Raw genomic sequence first — 16811 nt, 5'->3', positions numbered from 1 at the left:
CTGTTTCAGTCATATTCATAGACAGATTCACATTCCAATAATCGAGATATCCAAGCATCAATCTCTTATCAGCCACCAACGTCAAGGGTATCATAACTGCCGAGAGACCCATTGCTTCCTCGCGTTCTCCAGATCTTCCACCCAATTAATGATGAAAACGAAGCTTGGACGATTTCTTGTTTTTATACTTTCGTGAATCCATCGGAACATTAACATTCTTACATACATGCAGGTGGGGTGGTCTGGGCTCATTCGCATCGATGAAATCATTGAAATTGTTGATGGAAACAAAGAAGAGAGAAGGATTATTAATTGGAATGCACTATACTCCTTGGGCATATACACAACAGGCGAGGGGATGTTTCCAGCGAATAGAAATGCAGAGAGAGAATCTGTCAAGAAGCTTAGAATTAAGTTGGTACCACAGTATTTGCTGCTGTACGAATGAGATGGGAGAACAAGGTTGCTGTAGGGTGGGTAGTAAAAATATGACGCCACATGAATGAGGGGAATTCGGACGTACAATCAATCGCAGTTTGTTTCTTTCAGTAGCAAAAAAGAAAGAATCATTCCATCGAATATCACAGAAACATCCTCCATACCCTCCCTCCCTTCATACATAATAAAAGCCCTACTCGAGTTATCTTCATCCATCTCTTATTTTCTTTGACACTTTCAATATCATCCATTGTGTTGGAGCGTAGTGCTACCTACCAATACCAAATACTAATACTCCACCATTCCGTCCCTCCCGCATGATCCGGATCCTACCCTTTCCACCATTTCCTTACGTTAATTAATATTCCACGCTGTACTCGATCCAGTAAAGCTTTCTTCAACAATCGTCATAATCTCTTAGCTTCCTCACCAGTGATAACTCGGTCTTGCGTTGGTCAAGGAAGGTAGCTTAGGAAAAGGCATCATTGGAGATTTGACATCCTTGGAGTCATCACCGATCATCATCATCGTCACACGAATTACAAACTGGATAGCGTAGAGCTTATTCATAGCTCTCATATACATTAAACTCCCTCCCTGAGACTTTGCTTCTTCATTAATTTATTCTTATATCGACAAACAGCTTTCGTATCAAAAGCTCTCCGACAGAAATATCAACACATACCTTTCTCGCCACACTAAACACCACAAAATCATTCCAAAATGTTTTCACTGCCACAACTAGTTTTGAGGGTTCTCCAATTTCTCTGCGTCCTCATTGCCCTCGCTCTCGTCGCTTCGGCCATAGATGACCAATTTTTCGGCAACTCAAGTGTGAACTGGGCCATGTTTGTCGCCGTTTTCTCAATGATTGTCGTTTTCTATGGAATGGCAGCCGCATTCGTAGAGTCGCTCGCACAGCCCATGATCTTGGGTGCCATGGACGGTCTTGCTACCCTTTTCAACTTCATTGCTGGTGTTGTTCTTGCCGCCAGACTCGGTGTACGCAGCTGCAGTAACAAAGTAAGTTTGACTTTTCCAGCCGTACTGGTGACCACCTTTACTAACAAACATCTAGGGCTATCTGCTCAGCAATAGCTTGACACAGGGAATGGCAGAAAGATGCCGGTTGCTCCAGGCTGCCACCGCATTTTTCTGGTTCGCTTTTGCCTTGTTCGCTGCGTCCATCGCTATGGATTTCATCGGTGGAGGTTCCAGCATGGCTCGTCGTAGCAATGTTCGCAAAAGTGGACCAACCATGTCCCAAGTCTAAGCAACGAATTGGCAAACAATGGGTTAGTACTCTCCTCAATTTTACTCTTTCGATACTTTATCCCGCATTATCTATCGTCACTATGTATCTCAACTAACAAATATATCAGATCAAGTGGCAACGAAAGCTTACTATTTGCGGTCAGGGCAATAGGATATCAGGTAGGGCGGAATGCCCATTTTGAATTGCGTTCAAGCGCAAGGCTATGTAAACGATCTTTATGTCTTCACGATTTTGACATAGGAAAGGCAGAAGGGATTTTGGACGCCATCTTTTGATGTGTACAATATGTTCGGGAATATGGACTTAATAATACCATACTTAATAATAAATAAATGTATTCGATGTCTTCTAACATATCGTCCAACAACACCATAATGTGCACAGCATTGAACAGTTAACAATAAGGTGTGTTAATTTTTTTGTAACGAAGGGATATTCAAACGAGGCGTGTATAGTTTTAAATGAACCATCAATCAAAAGCTGCGACTGCTTCGTTCCATTTTCATGGAAACAAAACCATTTCTGGAAAATGTGTAGATTCATTACCATATGTACTGAGTAAACTAAATCATGTACACTTCCTGCTTGTCCTCAAGCGATCCTCTTTATGCAGTGTACCCAGCCGATGTACCACATATCTGCAATATACCCCATATACATCATCTATAAACGCCAATCCCCATGCCACGCTCGCTGTAACTGGATACGTCCCTGATGATATACCAAGAACTTTCCTATTGCGTGAAACATCCGATGACTGGTGTCTGATATTTCCCTAGTTCACATGTTCACTTGCCCACGAGCTTTGCGTCCATAACTTCACATGGAAGTCTCTCTCGAATCTGCGACTTGCACTCGTAAATATACCCCCTCTGGTATTGGCTTGCCTCACAATCACAGGCTTTAAGGTCGATAGCTCACAGATTACTCAAACACCTGGCTTTACTCATAACGTAGCTGCGGCTTCGATAGCTCCGGCACCCTTAAAGGTAGGGTTACTGGTTATTTCGACGGTGACTGGATACTTCCATGTCATATACTTTGCCCAACCTATTCGCAAACACGTCGATTGATTAGCCAGTATTCTACCCGATCTACATGCACAATATTTGAATGACGGAGATGTTATAAACTCCTCCCCTCATCTCCCGAGCAAAAACTATCAAAATGCAAACAAAGAAATCAAAGACAATAGCAAAAAAAATAGGAGAACATACTCCAATAAGCAAATTTCCTTCCAAAGTATTTCCCACACCACGGTACAATCACCATCGTAAGCATCATTTCCAACTGCTGCAAACTGGCTTCCCATTCTTTCTGTGCATCGGATTCTTCTCCATCGTCTGAAGAGGCGTAATCTGAACTGTCAACAGAGGAAGGCAGAGAATCTAACTCGTGGAGCTCGTCATCTTGAGTGTGGGAGGAGGCATGCATATAGGAATCTGAGGCGGAGATGGACATTTTGGGGTAATGGAGGGTTGATCGAACGGCGGTTGAGTAGATGGACGTAGAGGGTTAATTAATTTCCTAGGAAAAGCATAAAAAGAACGTGAAAATCGCTATCGCCAAATTAGAGTCTGGCGATGCATTGAAGTACGAGAAGAGTCTATAGGGAAGGCTGATAATTGCTTAGATATCTCATACTTGGAGCTTGAAGTCGGCGCCGATTTGCTTGTGGCGATCAGTCACGTGATATAGCCTTTGACCTTTAATTTTTAAGGCTAAAAGCTGGCTTTTGAGTCATCGAATCAATTATTATATATCGAGTGAGTGCGGGCAACTTTTATTCCGAACACACACAACCACATCACATTTCAAACAACAACGCCAAAGGAATATTATAGGATTGTTCCCATCAGAAGATAATATCAAAATAATCACTAGCGCAATCATGGCCGACACAGTAAGTTAACAATCGCTCTACCCTTTGTGAATCAATTTCACCCCACCTAAATCTTGATCGTTCTCATTTCAGGCCCGATTTTAACAACGTACTACAGGAAGTTGACGCCAAACCACGTAAATCCGTAGCCTTCAGCGAAGGAACTACGATTGTGGACGAGAACGGGGAAGTCACAATGAAGGAAGACGGACACGACGATACTAAAGAAACGGCGCAGTCACATTCACCTAGTACGCCGCCACTTTCTCAAGCTTTGGGCGCATTTACTGATCCTTTCCAAGGCAATGGCGATGATGCGACCGCAACCAAGGAAGATGATGGATTGGGCGATTTGTCTTTGATGAAGAAAAAGAAGAAGAAGAGCAAGAAGGTTGAGGAAGGCGAGGAGGGAGGTGATGAAGCTGCTGCAGATGGTGGTCTCGATCTCTCGACAATGAAGAAGAAGAAGAGAAGCAAGAAGACCAAGGATACCGAAGATGATTTCACAGCCAGACTTGCAGCTGCAAATCTCAACGACGAAGGCGAGGGTGAAAAGGCGGCAGAGGAAACCCCAGTCGATGATGGTGATATGATTAAGGGAACAGGTATCTGGGCGCATGATGAGACCAAAGTAATTTCATACGAACAACTCCTCTCCAGATTCTTCACCTTGCTCGCAGCCAAGAACCCAGACCACGCATCTTCCGGTTCCAAGAGTTATAAGATTCCTCCTCCACAATGTCTCCGTGAAGGAAACAAGAAGACCATCTTTGCCAATATTGCCGAGATTTGCAAACGTATGAAGAGAACTGATGAGCACGTTACTCAATATCTGTTTGCTGAATTGGGTACCAACGGTTCCGTTGATGGTAGCAGACGTTTGGTCATCAAGGGTCGTTTCCAACAGAAGCAAATTGAAAACGTTTTGAGGAAATATATCAGTACGTTTTGTTTCTTATTTTTATAAGCTCTACTAACATTCTTCACAGTGGAATATGTCACCTGCAAAACCTGCCGATCCCCAGATACCGAACTCAACAAAGGAGAGAACAGATTATTTTTCATCACCTGCAATTCTTGCGGATCTAGACGTTCCGTCACTGCCATCAAGACCGGTTTCTCTGCACAAGTCGGTAAGAGAAGAAGACAACAGGGTTAGAGTGTTGAGGCAAAGACTCGGGGGCGCACACGAATTGTTAGTTAGCTACTTGCTTCTCTGCGCAAGTTGGCAGGAGAAAAAAGATAACAGATATAGAGTACTTAGGTCGAAAGTTGGGATTTTACATTATGAGCTTTCCTTACGTTGGTGTTTCAATTCAGGGTTGACAGTGAAATATCTTTGGGGGTTCAAAGTTTCACAACAGATGTCCTGAACAAATGGTCCTTCGAATTTAACTACTTTTCAATGCTTCAACTCGGATCTGAAGATTTCATAACTGATGTCTCTATCCCGCAAGACGGGGAAACGTAGAAAATAATGACTGATAAACAACTTGAATGATGCCCGGACAGTTTGAATTCGGATTCTCTTTTTTACAATCTAGTTTCAGTGACTTTTCGTGCTTTTATTTGACTTATGTCTCAATGGGAATGACGATGGGTATATGGATTTAGACCCCGAATATTGGAGCTAGTTAAGAATAAAATTTTAAGGGTCATCGTGGGACGTATTGAGAATTGTCTACCCAAGAATAGGAGAGAGTACGCGTCGTATTCTCGCTTTAATCACCAATAGTCATAAAGAGCCAGATCGATAATGGATATCGAAGGGTGATTCTTTCATAGGTGTGTCTTGCAAGGGAACATAGGGAGGTTGTACGAAAGATGCGCGGAGGGGAAGTGTGGTGTGCTTGGAAAGCTATATATGGATTATGGATAGGGATAAATTTTTGTGAAATATACATACATACTAGTATTGGGGTATGTATCTATGTGCCTATGTGACTACTTGGTATATAACAAGGTGAAGCAGAAACACCTAGGTAGAAATTTATATTAGGTGGTATCGATATAGTATAAATATCTTTCAGAAATAACTTTGGGAAACAATAGATTATCTGCTACCAACAGATAAATGACCAAAGATAGCATCTGGAATCTAGATATTTAATACCGATATATCTAATTAGTTTCTATACCTATCCATACCTAGGTAAATAGCACCTAACACATCCATCATCTAGTCTCCTCATCTCACCAATTTGGTGAAGATATAATACTTAAGCGCTCGGGAATTTTTAGGGCTCCATTTTTGATCGATATCAATATCGCAAAGTCCAAGCTTCTATTTCCATCCTGGGGAAATGATTGGTAGACAGAGCAGAAACGGAAATAGCACAGCCCGCACCAAGAACCGCGCTGGCCAATCCGGGGCGTGAGGGCGTGAGATGAGGTGTGGGAGCTTGGGTGTGAGATGCATGGGATTTTGCATGGGAGAGAAGATGCGTGATGGGTGGGTTTATATGATGGAAGGGAGCTGCTGTTTTTTTTTTTGGATTTGCGATGAGTTGATGTTTTGAGTTTTTGTTGAATTTATGCTTGCTTGATTGATTGATCGATTGATTGAAGTCTTTGTGAAATTCGTAAGTTATTGAGTATTGAATTTGGTTTAGGATTTGAACTGATGAGTGAGTACTGCATCTTGAAGAGTTTGGATGGTCGAAAATAAGTGCGGGGCAAGCTTCAGAGCTTCGTGAGATGCAGTGAGATGGGCTGATATGCTGACTGGAATTCAGCTCTGCAATTACAAGTACTCAAGCATAGCCTGGTATAGCTTTGGATCTTTTCGCTTGTTTGTTTGAGATACTTTGATTCTTGAAATCATTCAAGATGTCTACCTATTATCCTCGTAAGTACTCTTGGTCAACTTGCGAGAAAACTCAGCTGCTAATACGTTGATAGCTCCTCCTGGAGGCAATGGAGGTAAGGAGATCACTCATATGCTAAGAATGTACCTCTAATCTCCCGCTCTAGCTCCAGCTCCAGCTCCAGCTCCCCAACAACAACAATACGCACCTCCACCGACTTCTCCTCCACCAAACCAAACCTCATTCCAATACGCCGCTCCACCAACCTCTCCACCACCAAATCAAACCTCGTTTCAATACCCTGCTCCACCTGTTTCTCCTCCAGCTCAATCCTCGCATGCCTACTACCCTCCTCCCCTTCCACCTCCACAACAAGCTATACCCCTCCTCCTAACCCCCAACCTACTCCTCCCCAACAACAACAATATGCGCCTCCCCCAAATTTCTCCCATCGTCCTTCTTATTCCGGCGGTCAACATAATCTCCCCATTCACACACCACCACCCCAACAGTCCCAAGCCTATGCCTCTTCCTCCGCCGTTTCTCCCCAGGAAACACATCACTCCAACTTTGCACAACCGAGCTCCAACCCCACTACAAATACCTCAGATTATCCGCCCGAAAAACCAGCTCTCAATACAAGTCTCACGACGAATTTGGATCATGGAGCACCCAGCGCAGCACATTTTGTAGGAGCAAGTACCACGCAAGATGATGTGGGAACTTTCAATGGGGGAAGTTATCGTGTTAGTCACAGAGATACGAATAGTATTGTGACGATTCAGTTAGCGATGGGATGTCCATTGACTGTCAAACCTGGTTTGTTTTTCATTTTCCATTCTTCCATCGCGTAATGCGAGCTTTTTTGTGGAAGCGAAAGCAAAGGCAATGAATGATAGCTAACCCAAGCAAAGGCGCAATGATCGCAATGACGCCCACCATAACCCTTAAAGGCGCCATCAAATTCTCCATGAAAAAATTAGTCATCGGAGGCGAATTGGCACATTCGACGTTTACTGGTCCGGGAGAACTTCTCCTCGCTCCCTCGGCTTTAGGTGATATCACGAATATTCGACTCACGGGCAATGAACAGTGGAGTGTAGGACGGGATGCGTATTTAGCTTCTACACAAGGTGTTATCAAAGAGTATAAAAGACAAGGAATTGGGAAAGCGATGTTCAGTGGAGAGGGCCTCTTTGTTTATAAAATTAGTGGAGTGGGTTTGTTGTGGATTAGTAGTTTGGGTGCGATTATTAGGAAGGATGTATGTTTTTCCCCTCCTTTTTTTCTCGTTTCTTTTATCATTAAGATCTCATTTCTTTTTTTGTTTCTTCCACATGAAAACTAATACCACGGAAATAGTTACAAGAAGGCGAACGCTACATAGTGGATAATGGACATCTCGTCGCCTGGAACACAAAATACGTATTGGAGCGCGTGGCTTCGGGAGGAATCATTAGTGGATTGAGTAGTGGAGAGGGATTGGTGTGCAAGTTTACGGGACCGGGGACGGTCTTCATTCAGACGAGAAATCCGATTGCGTTTGGTCAGTGGATTGCGGCACATTCGGGTGCTTGAGTAGGGAGAGGATGAGGTGGGGGTGGGCAAGAGGAGAATGGGATAGGGTGGGAATGGAAGGGAAGGGAAGTAATTATGGATTTTGATGGTTTTCTGCGCATTTGGAGATGTTCGAGAGCCTGAGGGCATATGATTTGATTTGGTTCGATTTTATTTTATTCTGTTTGATGATACCTTGTCCTTCGTTTTCGACAACTCTTTTTTGCCAATACTATTGGGGAGTTTTACCTCGAATAACAAAATACAGTATGATATTTTTGTGTCCATTTTTCTCTGAAGTGAATCTAGGTGATGCACATGTGTGAAAATATGTGTCTTAAACTGCTTGCCATTTAATTGCTACTTGGCTGTATCTTTCTTGAGTGAGTGAGTATATTGTAGTTAAGGTTAGCCTATCCCGTTATTGGAATTTAATGAAATAAAATAACAAAGACAGGAAAGAAGTAAAGGCAATAATCAGGCCAAAAATGAAAAAATACTTCAAGCTCCCAATCCTACTCACCCCTCTCTCTCCCTCTCCCTTCCTCTCGCACCACAAAGTCCAGCAAAAGCTCCCTCCCTCCCCAGCAACTCCTCCGGACTCCCCACCTCCACAACTCTCCCCCTCTCAAGAACAACAATCCGCTCGCTATCCATAATACTATCCAATCTATGCGCCACAATCAATATCGTATATCCTCTAAACACTTCTCTAATGATTTTCTGCATCATTTCGTCGGTTTCCCGATCTATATTACTTGTTGCTTCATCGAGTAGTAGAATACCCCCTTTAACTTCTCTGCGCGATGCGCCGAGAATCACGCGTGCCAGGCCAAAGAGTTGTTTCTGTCCTTGGGAGAGGAAATTAGAGGAGGCGATTGTATTGAGGCCGTTGAGTGGGGAGAATAGGGACCAGAGATGGACTTTTTGAAGAGCGGCGATGAGTTGAGGATCGGTGTATTGTGCTAGAGGATCGAGATTATAGCGGATGGTCTGTTGGATTAGAAATGCATCTTGAGGGACGGTGAGGAGTCGTTCGCGAAGAGTTTGGTGGTTGATGTTGGAGAGATCTATACCGTCGATTGTGATGAATCCGCTGGAGCTTTCTAGGAGTCGAAGAAGGGAGGATAGTAAGGAGCTTTTGCCGCTGCCACTGCGACCGCAGAATCCGACTTTCTCGCCGGCGTGGATGGAGAGGGTGATGTTGTTTAGAGCGAGGGTGGAGGGGGTGTAGCTCGCGTTTAGGTTGCGGATTTCGATGGTGCCGTGTTCGGGCCAGTCTTGTGGGAGGGTAATGAGAGAGAGGGGTTTGTGCTCTGAGGGAGTGCGATGTGCGAATCCTCGGGTGCGCGATATGGCTCCGAGGGAAACTTCTAATTGTGTCCAGTATTGGAGGAGAAAACTTAGGGTTTCGTTGAAACTTAGAACATTGTTTAGGGAGAGCCCGAGAGATCCTGGATCGGTGGATTTGCGTAGTTTGATGGCCAGTGCTATGACGATTATGGCTAGAGCGGCGACTACTAGATCTAATACTAGCTGAAGCCATCTCTGAGCACAGTAGAGAAGATAATAAGGAACTTGAGATTTGTCGACTTTTTCAATCATGGAATCTGTGAATTGTTCTTGCCATCCCAAAACTCGGATGCTTGACAATCCATTCAGAGTCTCCATAAAGTGAGAATATATTGGACTTCTCAATTCTAATTCAATAGCTCGAAGTCGTCTAGATGTTCGGAGGTAGACGCGTTGAATGCAGATAAGTGTAATGATTACTGCTGGAATTGTTATGGCCATCCATGCTGAACCAAGAGATATGAGACACAAGGATCCAATTGTCCATAAACAATACATCAATGTACACATGACTCCAGTAGGTAGTTGAGACTCGATAAGCGTCATGTCTTGACTAAAACGATTGAGTATTGTTCCGATATCAGTTTTCGTGAAGAATGAATAAGGCGCATTCATTACCACGTCGAGCAATATCAGGTGTAGATTGGCGGCTGATTCTGGTACTAGTTTGAGAAACATGATCCATGCAGTACACCCGTACATTACCCCATTCCCAATAGCCAAGATGAGGTATGTTGGGAGCCATTTTTCTTCATTTGAGCCATGGTCCGCTGCCCACCAATTAAGTATTGCTTGAGACATGTAAAGACATATAGTCTGTGCGGTAGCAGACAAGAAAAGCATTAATATTGTTGGCCATCGAACACTCTTGAAATAGTAGACATAATCTCTTGAATCGCTTTCGCGTAGAGAAATATCGACGATATGGTCCTCACTAAGCGCCTGGGTTTCTGAAATCCTACCATTGCTGGAATCAAGTGCTTGCAAATTCTCTCCTGTAGAAATACTATCGAATATATGGCCTGTATCCACGTTGTCTGACGAGTTCAGATCCACAGAACGGTGCAAATCGAATTCCGTGGGTAAAACTTTGGCTTGAAGATCAGGGATCTTGGAGTGCTTTGCCGCATTACCAGACCCATCTAACGTGATGACATTGTCTGCAATCGTTTCCCAGCGTGTTGAATGAGTCACAAATATAACTGTAGCTCCAAGCTTTGATATTAAACCATCTCTTCCAAACAATCTGGTCATAACTTGTATCTCAGTCTTCATATCCAAGGCACTGAGAACATCATCAAACAGAATCAGTTGTGGTCGGTGATACAAAGCTCGAGCGATATTGAGACGTTGTTTTTGACCACCACTGAGACCAGAGCTTTGCCCTTCAACGAGAGTATTGTCACCATTAGACAAGCCAAAGATCATTTCGTCAAGTACACAAGCGTGAAGTACAGATCTGTACCAAGCTTCATCGAATGTGTCTACTTCTAAACCACAAATGTTCTGCCGAATAGTACCCACAAACAGCCATGCGGTTTGGGGACAGTATGCTATTCGACTGGAATTGATGGAGATAGTACCGCTGTACTTTGTTTCGCCCAGTATCGCTCTTAATAACGTTGATTTTCCGGATCCACTTGGGCCTAAAATCATAGTGAAGCTGCCTTGAGAAGACACCAAGTCAAGCTCGCGCAAAAGAGGAATCTCACTATTGTTCACTGAAATACATATGCCTGACAAACACGCGATAGATACACTTAAATCGTGTCCATCTTTGATGTTTTCCTGCAGCAGATTTCTTTTGGGGTTCAGGATTCGCTTCTCGTGCCGATCTTGTCTTCGCAGGTGCCCTTGAATTCTTTCTACACATCCAAGACAAGAGGCTGCAAATGGAAAGGAAGTTATAAGTTCTGAAGCAGGAGTTGTAGCAAGGTTTATCAACGCAAGACTTGTGAAGACTTGAGAAATATTGAGTGGGCCCGAGTTTGTCACGCGTGCCTTGATCGCGTATACGATAAAAGTGACTGCAGGAGCGAGGGCTGGAGGCATGTTTCCTATGAGCAAATGTTAATTTTTTATCCCTCAGATAGTCTTGGCTTTGATTGGCATGTGATTGAAGACAGACAGTATGTCTAAGACTTCTGCATAAACCAGCTTAATTTATTGTGTCCATATGCTCAAGCTTCTTTATACGTTATGTATGACACCTAACACCAGAATCATATAAAACATAGACACCCACCTAGAGTATTCAGCCACACTGTGGACCACCGAAATTTTGCTTGTAATGTAAGCTCCTTCTTTCTTTCGTTTTGCAGTAGAAATCTCAATGGCCTTGTCATGCCCAACATCTTGACGCTTTTCATTGAGGATAAAATATCAGCTGTCAAGGACATCCGCTGTTGGACGGCATCTGACCAAATCTTGACTTTGCCCCCAATCATTAAAGTGACTCTTGAATCGAGTATAGCACTGACGAAAATCACGACCAGTGGCATGGTACAAACCCAGCCTATTTGAAAGGCCAAGAGAACAATCCCAAGGATCAGCTCTAAAGGCCGAGACCAAAGATCGTGAAGCATGACTACACTCTGGCAAATTCGGTCAACATCGGTACTCATAAGTGTGAGAGCAGATGATGGATCGTCCATCTGGTTCTCTATAGACAAACTCTTAGTGTAGATTAATGAGACGAGCGATCCTCGAACCATTGTTACATTTCGATAGATATGATGCCGATATAAGGCATTCGAAATCTGAACATAAGTTAGTTATACTCTGATTAGAAGAAAATGGGCTACCATGCTTACCGCTATTCCGAGATAGATACATGCCGTCGCCCCAATAAGCCCATAACCAATATCTTCTTCCAGAACATCACTCGGCTGACTCAAATAACTGATTGCTCGCTCAATAAGGAATGGCTGCGCAAACAAAAATCCAGAATAGCATAAGCGAGGTAAGACAGGCATTAAGATTGACCATCGATGGGCTTTCCATAGACTTCTCAGCAGAGGCATCTTGGCCTCATGGTTTCGTTGTTTCCATGAGTCTTGAAGTTTTTGGTGTAATGCTGCAGACTCGAGATTGCTGTCAATTTGGCCGAGATCTTCAAATGATATTACCTTGTTATAACCACGCTTGAAAAGCACATTCATCCAAAGAAAAAGACTGTTGCTAAAGATACCACTAGTTGCCTCGGTAGCCAATGTCTGATACTGTTCCATGAGGAACACCCTCTTATCCCATGCTTCAAGGCATAGTAACGTGATTCTAGCCGCCAAGCTATAGGAGAAAACGATTGCAAGGTGTAGCTGCCCGGGAACATTATACAATGTGCGAGCTTGAGGAATATCAAGACCTGCCGAAAAAGCAAGATACAAGCTGATGAGAGTTGATGGCTTCACAGAACGATATTGTTCAAGATGAGAGAGCGGTACAATAGCTACAGCAGCCAAAAGATCCAATGTAGTTGTAGGTATTGAGAACCGTGTTCGAATGGTAATTGACTGAGTATAGAAAACTAGAAGTGCTATTTGACCCGAGATCAATGCCACGGATGCTATCGGTTTTGCAATCGACATCCAACTCGATTTCGTCTTTTGACTGGACAATCGAAGAAACCAAATTCTCCATGGTGAAAGAAGTAGAAAGATAGTGCTTGGAACAACTGAAAGTATAGCTTGCTCGAAGAGCAATGTAAAGTCAAAACTACGGGCACATGCCACCATCACTGGACCAAACTTGTTATCAGCGTCGGATTGACACCCCTCATTACTGTACAAATCCATCACGATAGTATAATCAGAGACTATCATTTAGGTAGAAATATGCAAATTAATCTGATATGAGGTATTAATAGAAGAAAAGTTGCTTCAGGATCCTGCTAAAAGAGGTAGGATTGATTATAGACAGTAATTTCATTCCAACTGTTGACATTTTGAAGCTCCGACTCTTGACGGCATATAACGCAATTACACTGCTACACGGTAGGCATTATAGATGTCAAAGGGAGAGAAACCTCCGCCCGTGGCGAAACCTTGTTCATACAGCCGAAGCAGGAATAGGCTCGTCGAATTCCGGAATCCGAAGCTGCGAATAGCATACCTTTGAAATATTTAACAGACGTCGGATCTGAGATTGCAGTTTCGATTCCATGGTTTTGAATTCCAATGCATACGTGTCGTATACGTAAGAAAGTAGTAATCTGTAATGGATGACGCAATTTGTTAAATCGATTCCATGCTAGAGTCGTAAGCCGGAATGCTCCATTTTCTAATTCTGGTTTATTGTAGTCTTTATTTTATGAGTATCACTAACCCCTCCCAACTTTCAGAAGTACCGTTTGAGTGTACCGGTTGATAGTAGAAAACACTTCGTAATTTATCCATTTTTGATGTATCTGCCCAATTGATGATGCGAATAAGATAATTCTTGTGAGCATTTTATAAAATTATTGAGATGTCAGAGAACATATTTAACGTAGTTAGCATGCAGATAGAACATCTACTTCAAGCTCAATCCGAAATGGTACCTTGAAATGCTGTGCCTTATGCCCGCATAACATTCTTATCTTTGGCCATACGTTATCTCGCGCTTAAGAGCGTTCTACACATAAGAATTCTACTTGCTTAATCAGGTAGGTGGCCGGAGTGTAGGTGCCTTGCTTTTCTATGCACTTCACCTTCAAAATCCAAATTCGAACCAATAGATGATCATGTAGTAGATTTCAAAAAACGGAGATCGGGGAAAGCGTCTACAATACGATTGGTTACCAGTACGTTGGAACATATTGCCATAAGATTTCACTTCGACAAGCTCCCTGCTCTTTGAATTTGGACAATTTGTACATCAAACAATGAAATATCTACAGGTAAAAGCCTCAATTAGTGACTGTCTAGAATCTTATATGAATACCTATCAGCGCTGCGGTTTTTCTATTCACGTAGAATTAGATGCTAAGAAAACGGAAAGATCAAGAGCTACAAGTGCTCTCAAAGCTGGTCGGGATGGTTCAAGAAATGGTTTGCTTCGGCGTCGTGGTGCTCGTGAGTATTGCGCAACAGCTTGTCCCATCTCCAGGAACATGTGATAAACCAGACTGATTGTTTGAAGGTATTTTGCCAGCCACGAGAAAGATAGAATGGCCAAACTAGAGACGTAAAATCATAATCTGTTTGAGTGTATGCTTCATGTTATAATAACGAACGTAGGACATTCGCATCGAGGGAAGTGTATGAAACATACTGAAAAGCTTCGCAACAACATAACAACATATATGCGAAGAAATGAAAACGAAAATAAAATGACTGAACATATTGTAGGCATCAAATTCTACAACGATAAATTCTTCAACATTAGTAGGCAAATCACAGCGTAACACTTCACGATATGTCTCTTCTTACTCGCGGTTTTTTGACCATTGTAATCAGCACGCTTGCGACGATCACAAAAGAAGCCGCAGACACTATAAATGGCAACCCCTGCAGCATTCTGTCTAAGTCTAAGCTCAATGCAAAGGCGTAAGAGTATACAGGTCCAGAGAAGGTACCGCCCACGGTCTTTATAGTAGATATCAATGTCGTAGCAAAAGCTGCACGCTCTGGTGGGAAGAGCCCCACGAAGATAGATCGCAAAAGACTGCTGAGGCCAATTCCGGTGCCAAAAACAATGATGCCTATTACAGATCAGTCACTCTCAATAAGAGTAGTAAAGTATGTTATAATCACCGAAGAGAGCCACTGTAACATTTGGAGCGAAACTTAATATCAATGCCCCAACAAGAGATAGAGCGCTGCTACAAAGAGCAAGTGCTATGTCTTTGTAGCACGAGTTGAAGCTCCTCCAACGCAAAATTAGGGCATTTCCCAATGGCAAGCCTATGAAAAGCACGAGTAAATTCGCTACGTGATCAAGAATGATAAATGTATTGGCCTAAAGGCGAAACATGTCAGCACTTGGGGCTATGGAGAGATATGAGATGATTCACCTCCGAGAAACTAATACTGAAATGCTCTGGCATATATTGGAGGAGTAAAATCTGAACCCTTTGACCAAGTGTAGCGAAGAACCCAGCAATTAACAACGGGATGGCACCTCTGATCTGCAAGAGATTATGAAATGATCTAATCACCGCATGCCTGCTGTTAATAGGCTGCGTTCTGGAGCCTGAGATGTTGGTATATTCTGAAGCAGAATCAATCTCCGGTCTAGATGCTGACGACTGAGCTACTTCCCCCGTTGGAAGAAGGAGGCTTAAGCATAAAGCTGAGGACATCAATCCGAGACCAACCAATTGTGCGGCATAGTTCCCCAAAGATTTCATCGTTGCCGAACTCAGTCCAAACCCCAGGATTGCTGCTACCAAAGCTGTGCCGTGTATAAAAGAAAAGACTGAGACTCTTTGAGTTGATGGTGCGACGGCTGCGGCACTCGTCATGAGAATAGCAAGGGGCACACTTGCCCCGCCTCCAATCAAGGTGAATACGGGACCTATCCAAACGAATTTTAATGGAACCCTAGGAACAAGCCAAACCACACCAGTAGTCCACATTGAACTCAGTACCAAACCCAGATATCCCAGAAACAGAATCGATCGCCGGCCGTACTTATCTGCAATGCTGCCGTAGACACCAGACAAAAGTAGCATGGGTAGGCATTCCAAAAGTTGGAAGACGCCTATGATCAGCGCCAGCTCACTTGCAATTGCATGATCTTTTTGGCAACTTATTATGGGTTTGTCTACATCCTGAGATGCCTTGGTGCATAATTGTTCTTTATAAGATGCGATTAAAGGAGTCGTTCGCATCGCCACACCAGTTTCGAAAGTGAGTTCCAGAAAACCAACCAGACCCCAGACCAACCACTTGAATCTCAATCTTCGAACAGAAAACGATGGAGGGTCCTGCGTCCCAGAAATCTGCAAAAAAGGAGTTTGCACATCTTCTTCCCCCTGTTGGTTGCGGCTGCCACGCATCATGTTTTTCTCTGATCTAACAGATGAGATCTTGAAAGGCGACTGGTAAGCATAGACATTTATCGAACGAGAATCTGAAGTTTAGAAGTATGGATACTCACAGAGCACCCTACAGATAACTCAGTCTAAAAACTGGTTATACACCCGCTAAATACAATGAGAGTCGCTCATCGTTTTCCGATCCCAACCAAACAGTGACAAGGTAAGCAGGCAAGACTTCATGTCAACGGGCCGAATATTACCCGAAGATGTAGAATAATGTGGAATCAAGTAACGTGATTAAAGCAACATAGCTTCCATGGTCAATGAATAGAAGTCAATTGACCAAGCTTCTCTATAAAAAAATTAAAGGCTTGATACCAATAAATGTCAGTCAATTACGAACATATTTTCGAGTATCAGCTCAGACATGTAGCGACGTCACTTTCACGTGACCTTGAACTTAGAGAATACGGAAGGCACAAGCGAGTTGAATCCAGCACATGCAAACTAGGAAACAATACTACCATTTCAGGCAAG

The 16811-nt window shown here is 43.2% G+C and overlaps 6 protein-coding genes across 6 annotated transcripts; 3 read left to right on the top strand and 3 right to left on the bottom strand.

Moving 5' to 3' along the window:
- Nucleotides 1-985: 985 nt before the first annotated feature.
- Bfra_003595 (putative non-classical export protein 2 protein) lies at nucleotides 986-2064 on the top strand. Its single transcript, XM_037334001.1, has 3 exons — nucleotides 986-1461; nucleotides 1517-1733; nucleotides 1821-2064. Exons 1-2 carry the CDS (start codon nucleotides 1162-1164, stop codon nucleotides 1709-1711), a joined length of 495 nt encoding a protein of 164 aa, XP_037194088.1. The 5' UTR covers nucleotides 986-1161; the 3' UTR covers nucleotides 1712-1733; nucleotides 1821-2064.
- A 596-nt stretch (nucleotides 2065-2660) lies between these two features.
- Bfra_003594 (uncharacterized protein) lies at nucleotides 2661-3175 on the bottom strand (the record flags this gene model as incomplete). The annotated part of the gene is made up of 2 exons (XM_037334000.1): nucleotides 2661-2764; nucleotides 2932-3175. 2 exons carry the CDS (start codon nucleotides 3173-3175, stop codon nucleotides 2661-2663), a joined length of 348 nt encoding a protein of 115 aa, XP_037194087.1.
- A 399-nt stretch (nucleotides 3176-3574) lies between these two features.
- On the top strand, nucleotides 3575-4755 carry Bfra_003593 (putative eukaryotic translation initiation factor 2 beta subunit protein; the record flags this gene model as incomplete). Its single annotated transcript, XM_037333999.1, has 3 exons — nucleotides 3575-3617; nucleotides 3715-4537; nucleotides 4586-4755. The coding sequence occupies exons 1-3, from the start codon at nucleotides 3606-3608 to the stop codon at nucleotides 4753-4755; spliced, it is 1005 nt and encodes a 334-aa protein (XP_037194086.1). The 5' UTR covers nucleotides 3575-3605.
- Nucleotides 4756-6425: 1670 nt separating this feature from the next.
- Bfra_003592 (putative duf124 domain-containing protein) lies at nucleotides 6426-7981 on the top strand (the record flags this gene model as incomplete). The annotated part of the gene is made up of 5 exons (XM_037333998.1): nucleotides 6426-6448; nucleotides 6498-6518; nucleotides 6570-7222; nucleotides 7318-7667; nucleotides 7766-7981. The coding sequence occupies 5 exons, from the start codon at nucleotides 6426-6428 to the stop codon at nucleotides 7979-7981; spliced, it is 1263 nt and encodes a 420-aa protein (XP_037194085.1).
- Nucleotides 7982-8479: 498 nt separating this feature from the next.
- On the bottom strand, nucleotides 8480-13107 carry Bfra_003591 (putative abc multidrug protein; the record flags this gene model as incomplete). Its single annotated transcript, XM_037333997.1, has 3 exons — nucleotides 8480-11370; nucleotides 11559-12072; nucleotides 12127-13107. 3 exons carry the CDS (start codon nucleotides 13105-13107, stop codon nucleotides 8480-8482), a joined length of 4386 nt encoding a protein of 1461 aa, XP_037194084.1.
- Nucleotides 13108-14257: 1150 nt separating this feature from the next.
- On the bottom strand, nucleotides 14258-16292 carry Bfra_003590 (putative mfs transporter protein; the record flags this gene model as incomplete). The annotated part of the gene is made up of 4 exons (XM_037333996.1): nucleotides 14258-14468; nucleotides 14705-14993; nucleotides 15046-15250; nucleotides 15306-16292. 4 exons carry the CDS (start codon nucleotides 16290-16292, stop codon nucleotides 14258-14260), a joined length of 1692 nt encoding a protein of 563 aa, XP_037194083.1.
- Between the last annotated feature and the right edge of the window lie 519 nt (nucleotides 16293-16811).

This window comes from Botrytis fragariae (assembly GCF_013461495.1).
Source record: "Botrytis fragariae strain BVB16 chromosome Unknown tig00000045, whole genome shotgun sequence".
Lineage (NCBI taxonomy): Eukaryota > Fungi > Ascomycota > Leotiomycetes > Helotiales > Sclerotiniaceae > Botrytis > Botrytis fragariae.
Note: the sequence above shows the minus strand (reverse complement) of the source record. Positions and strands in the feature narration are given on the sequence as shown.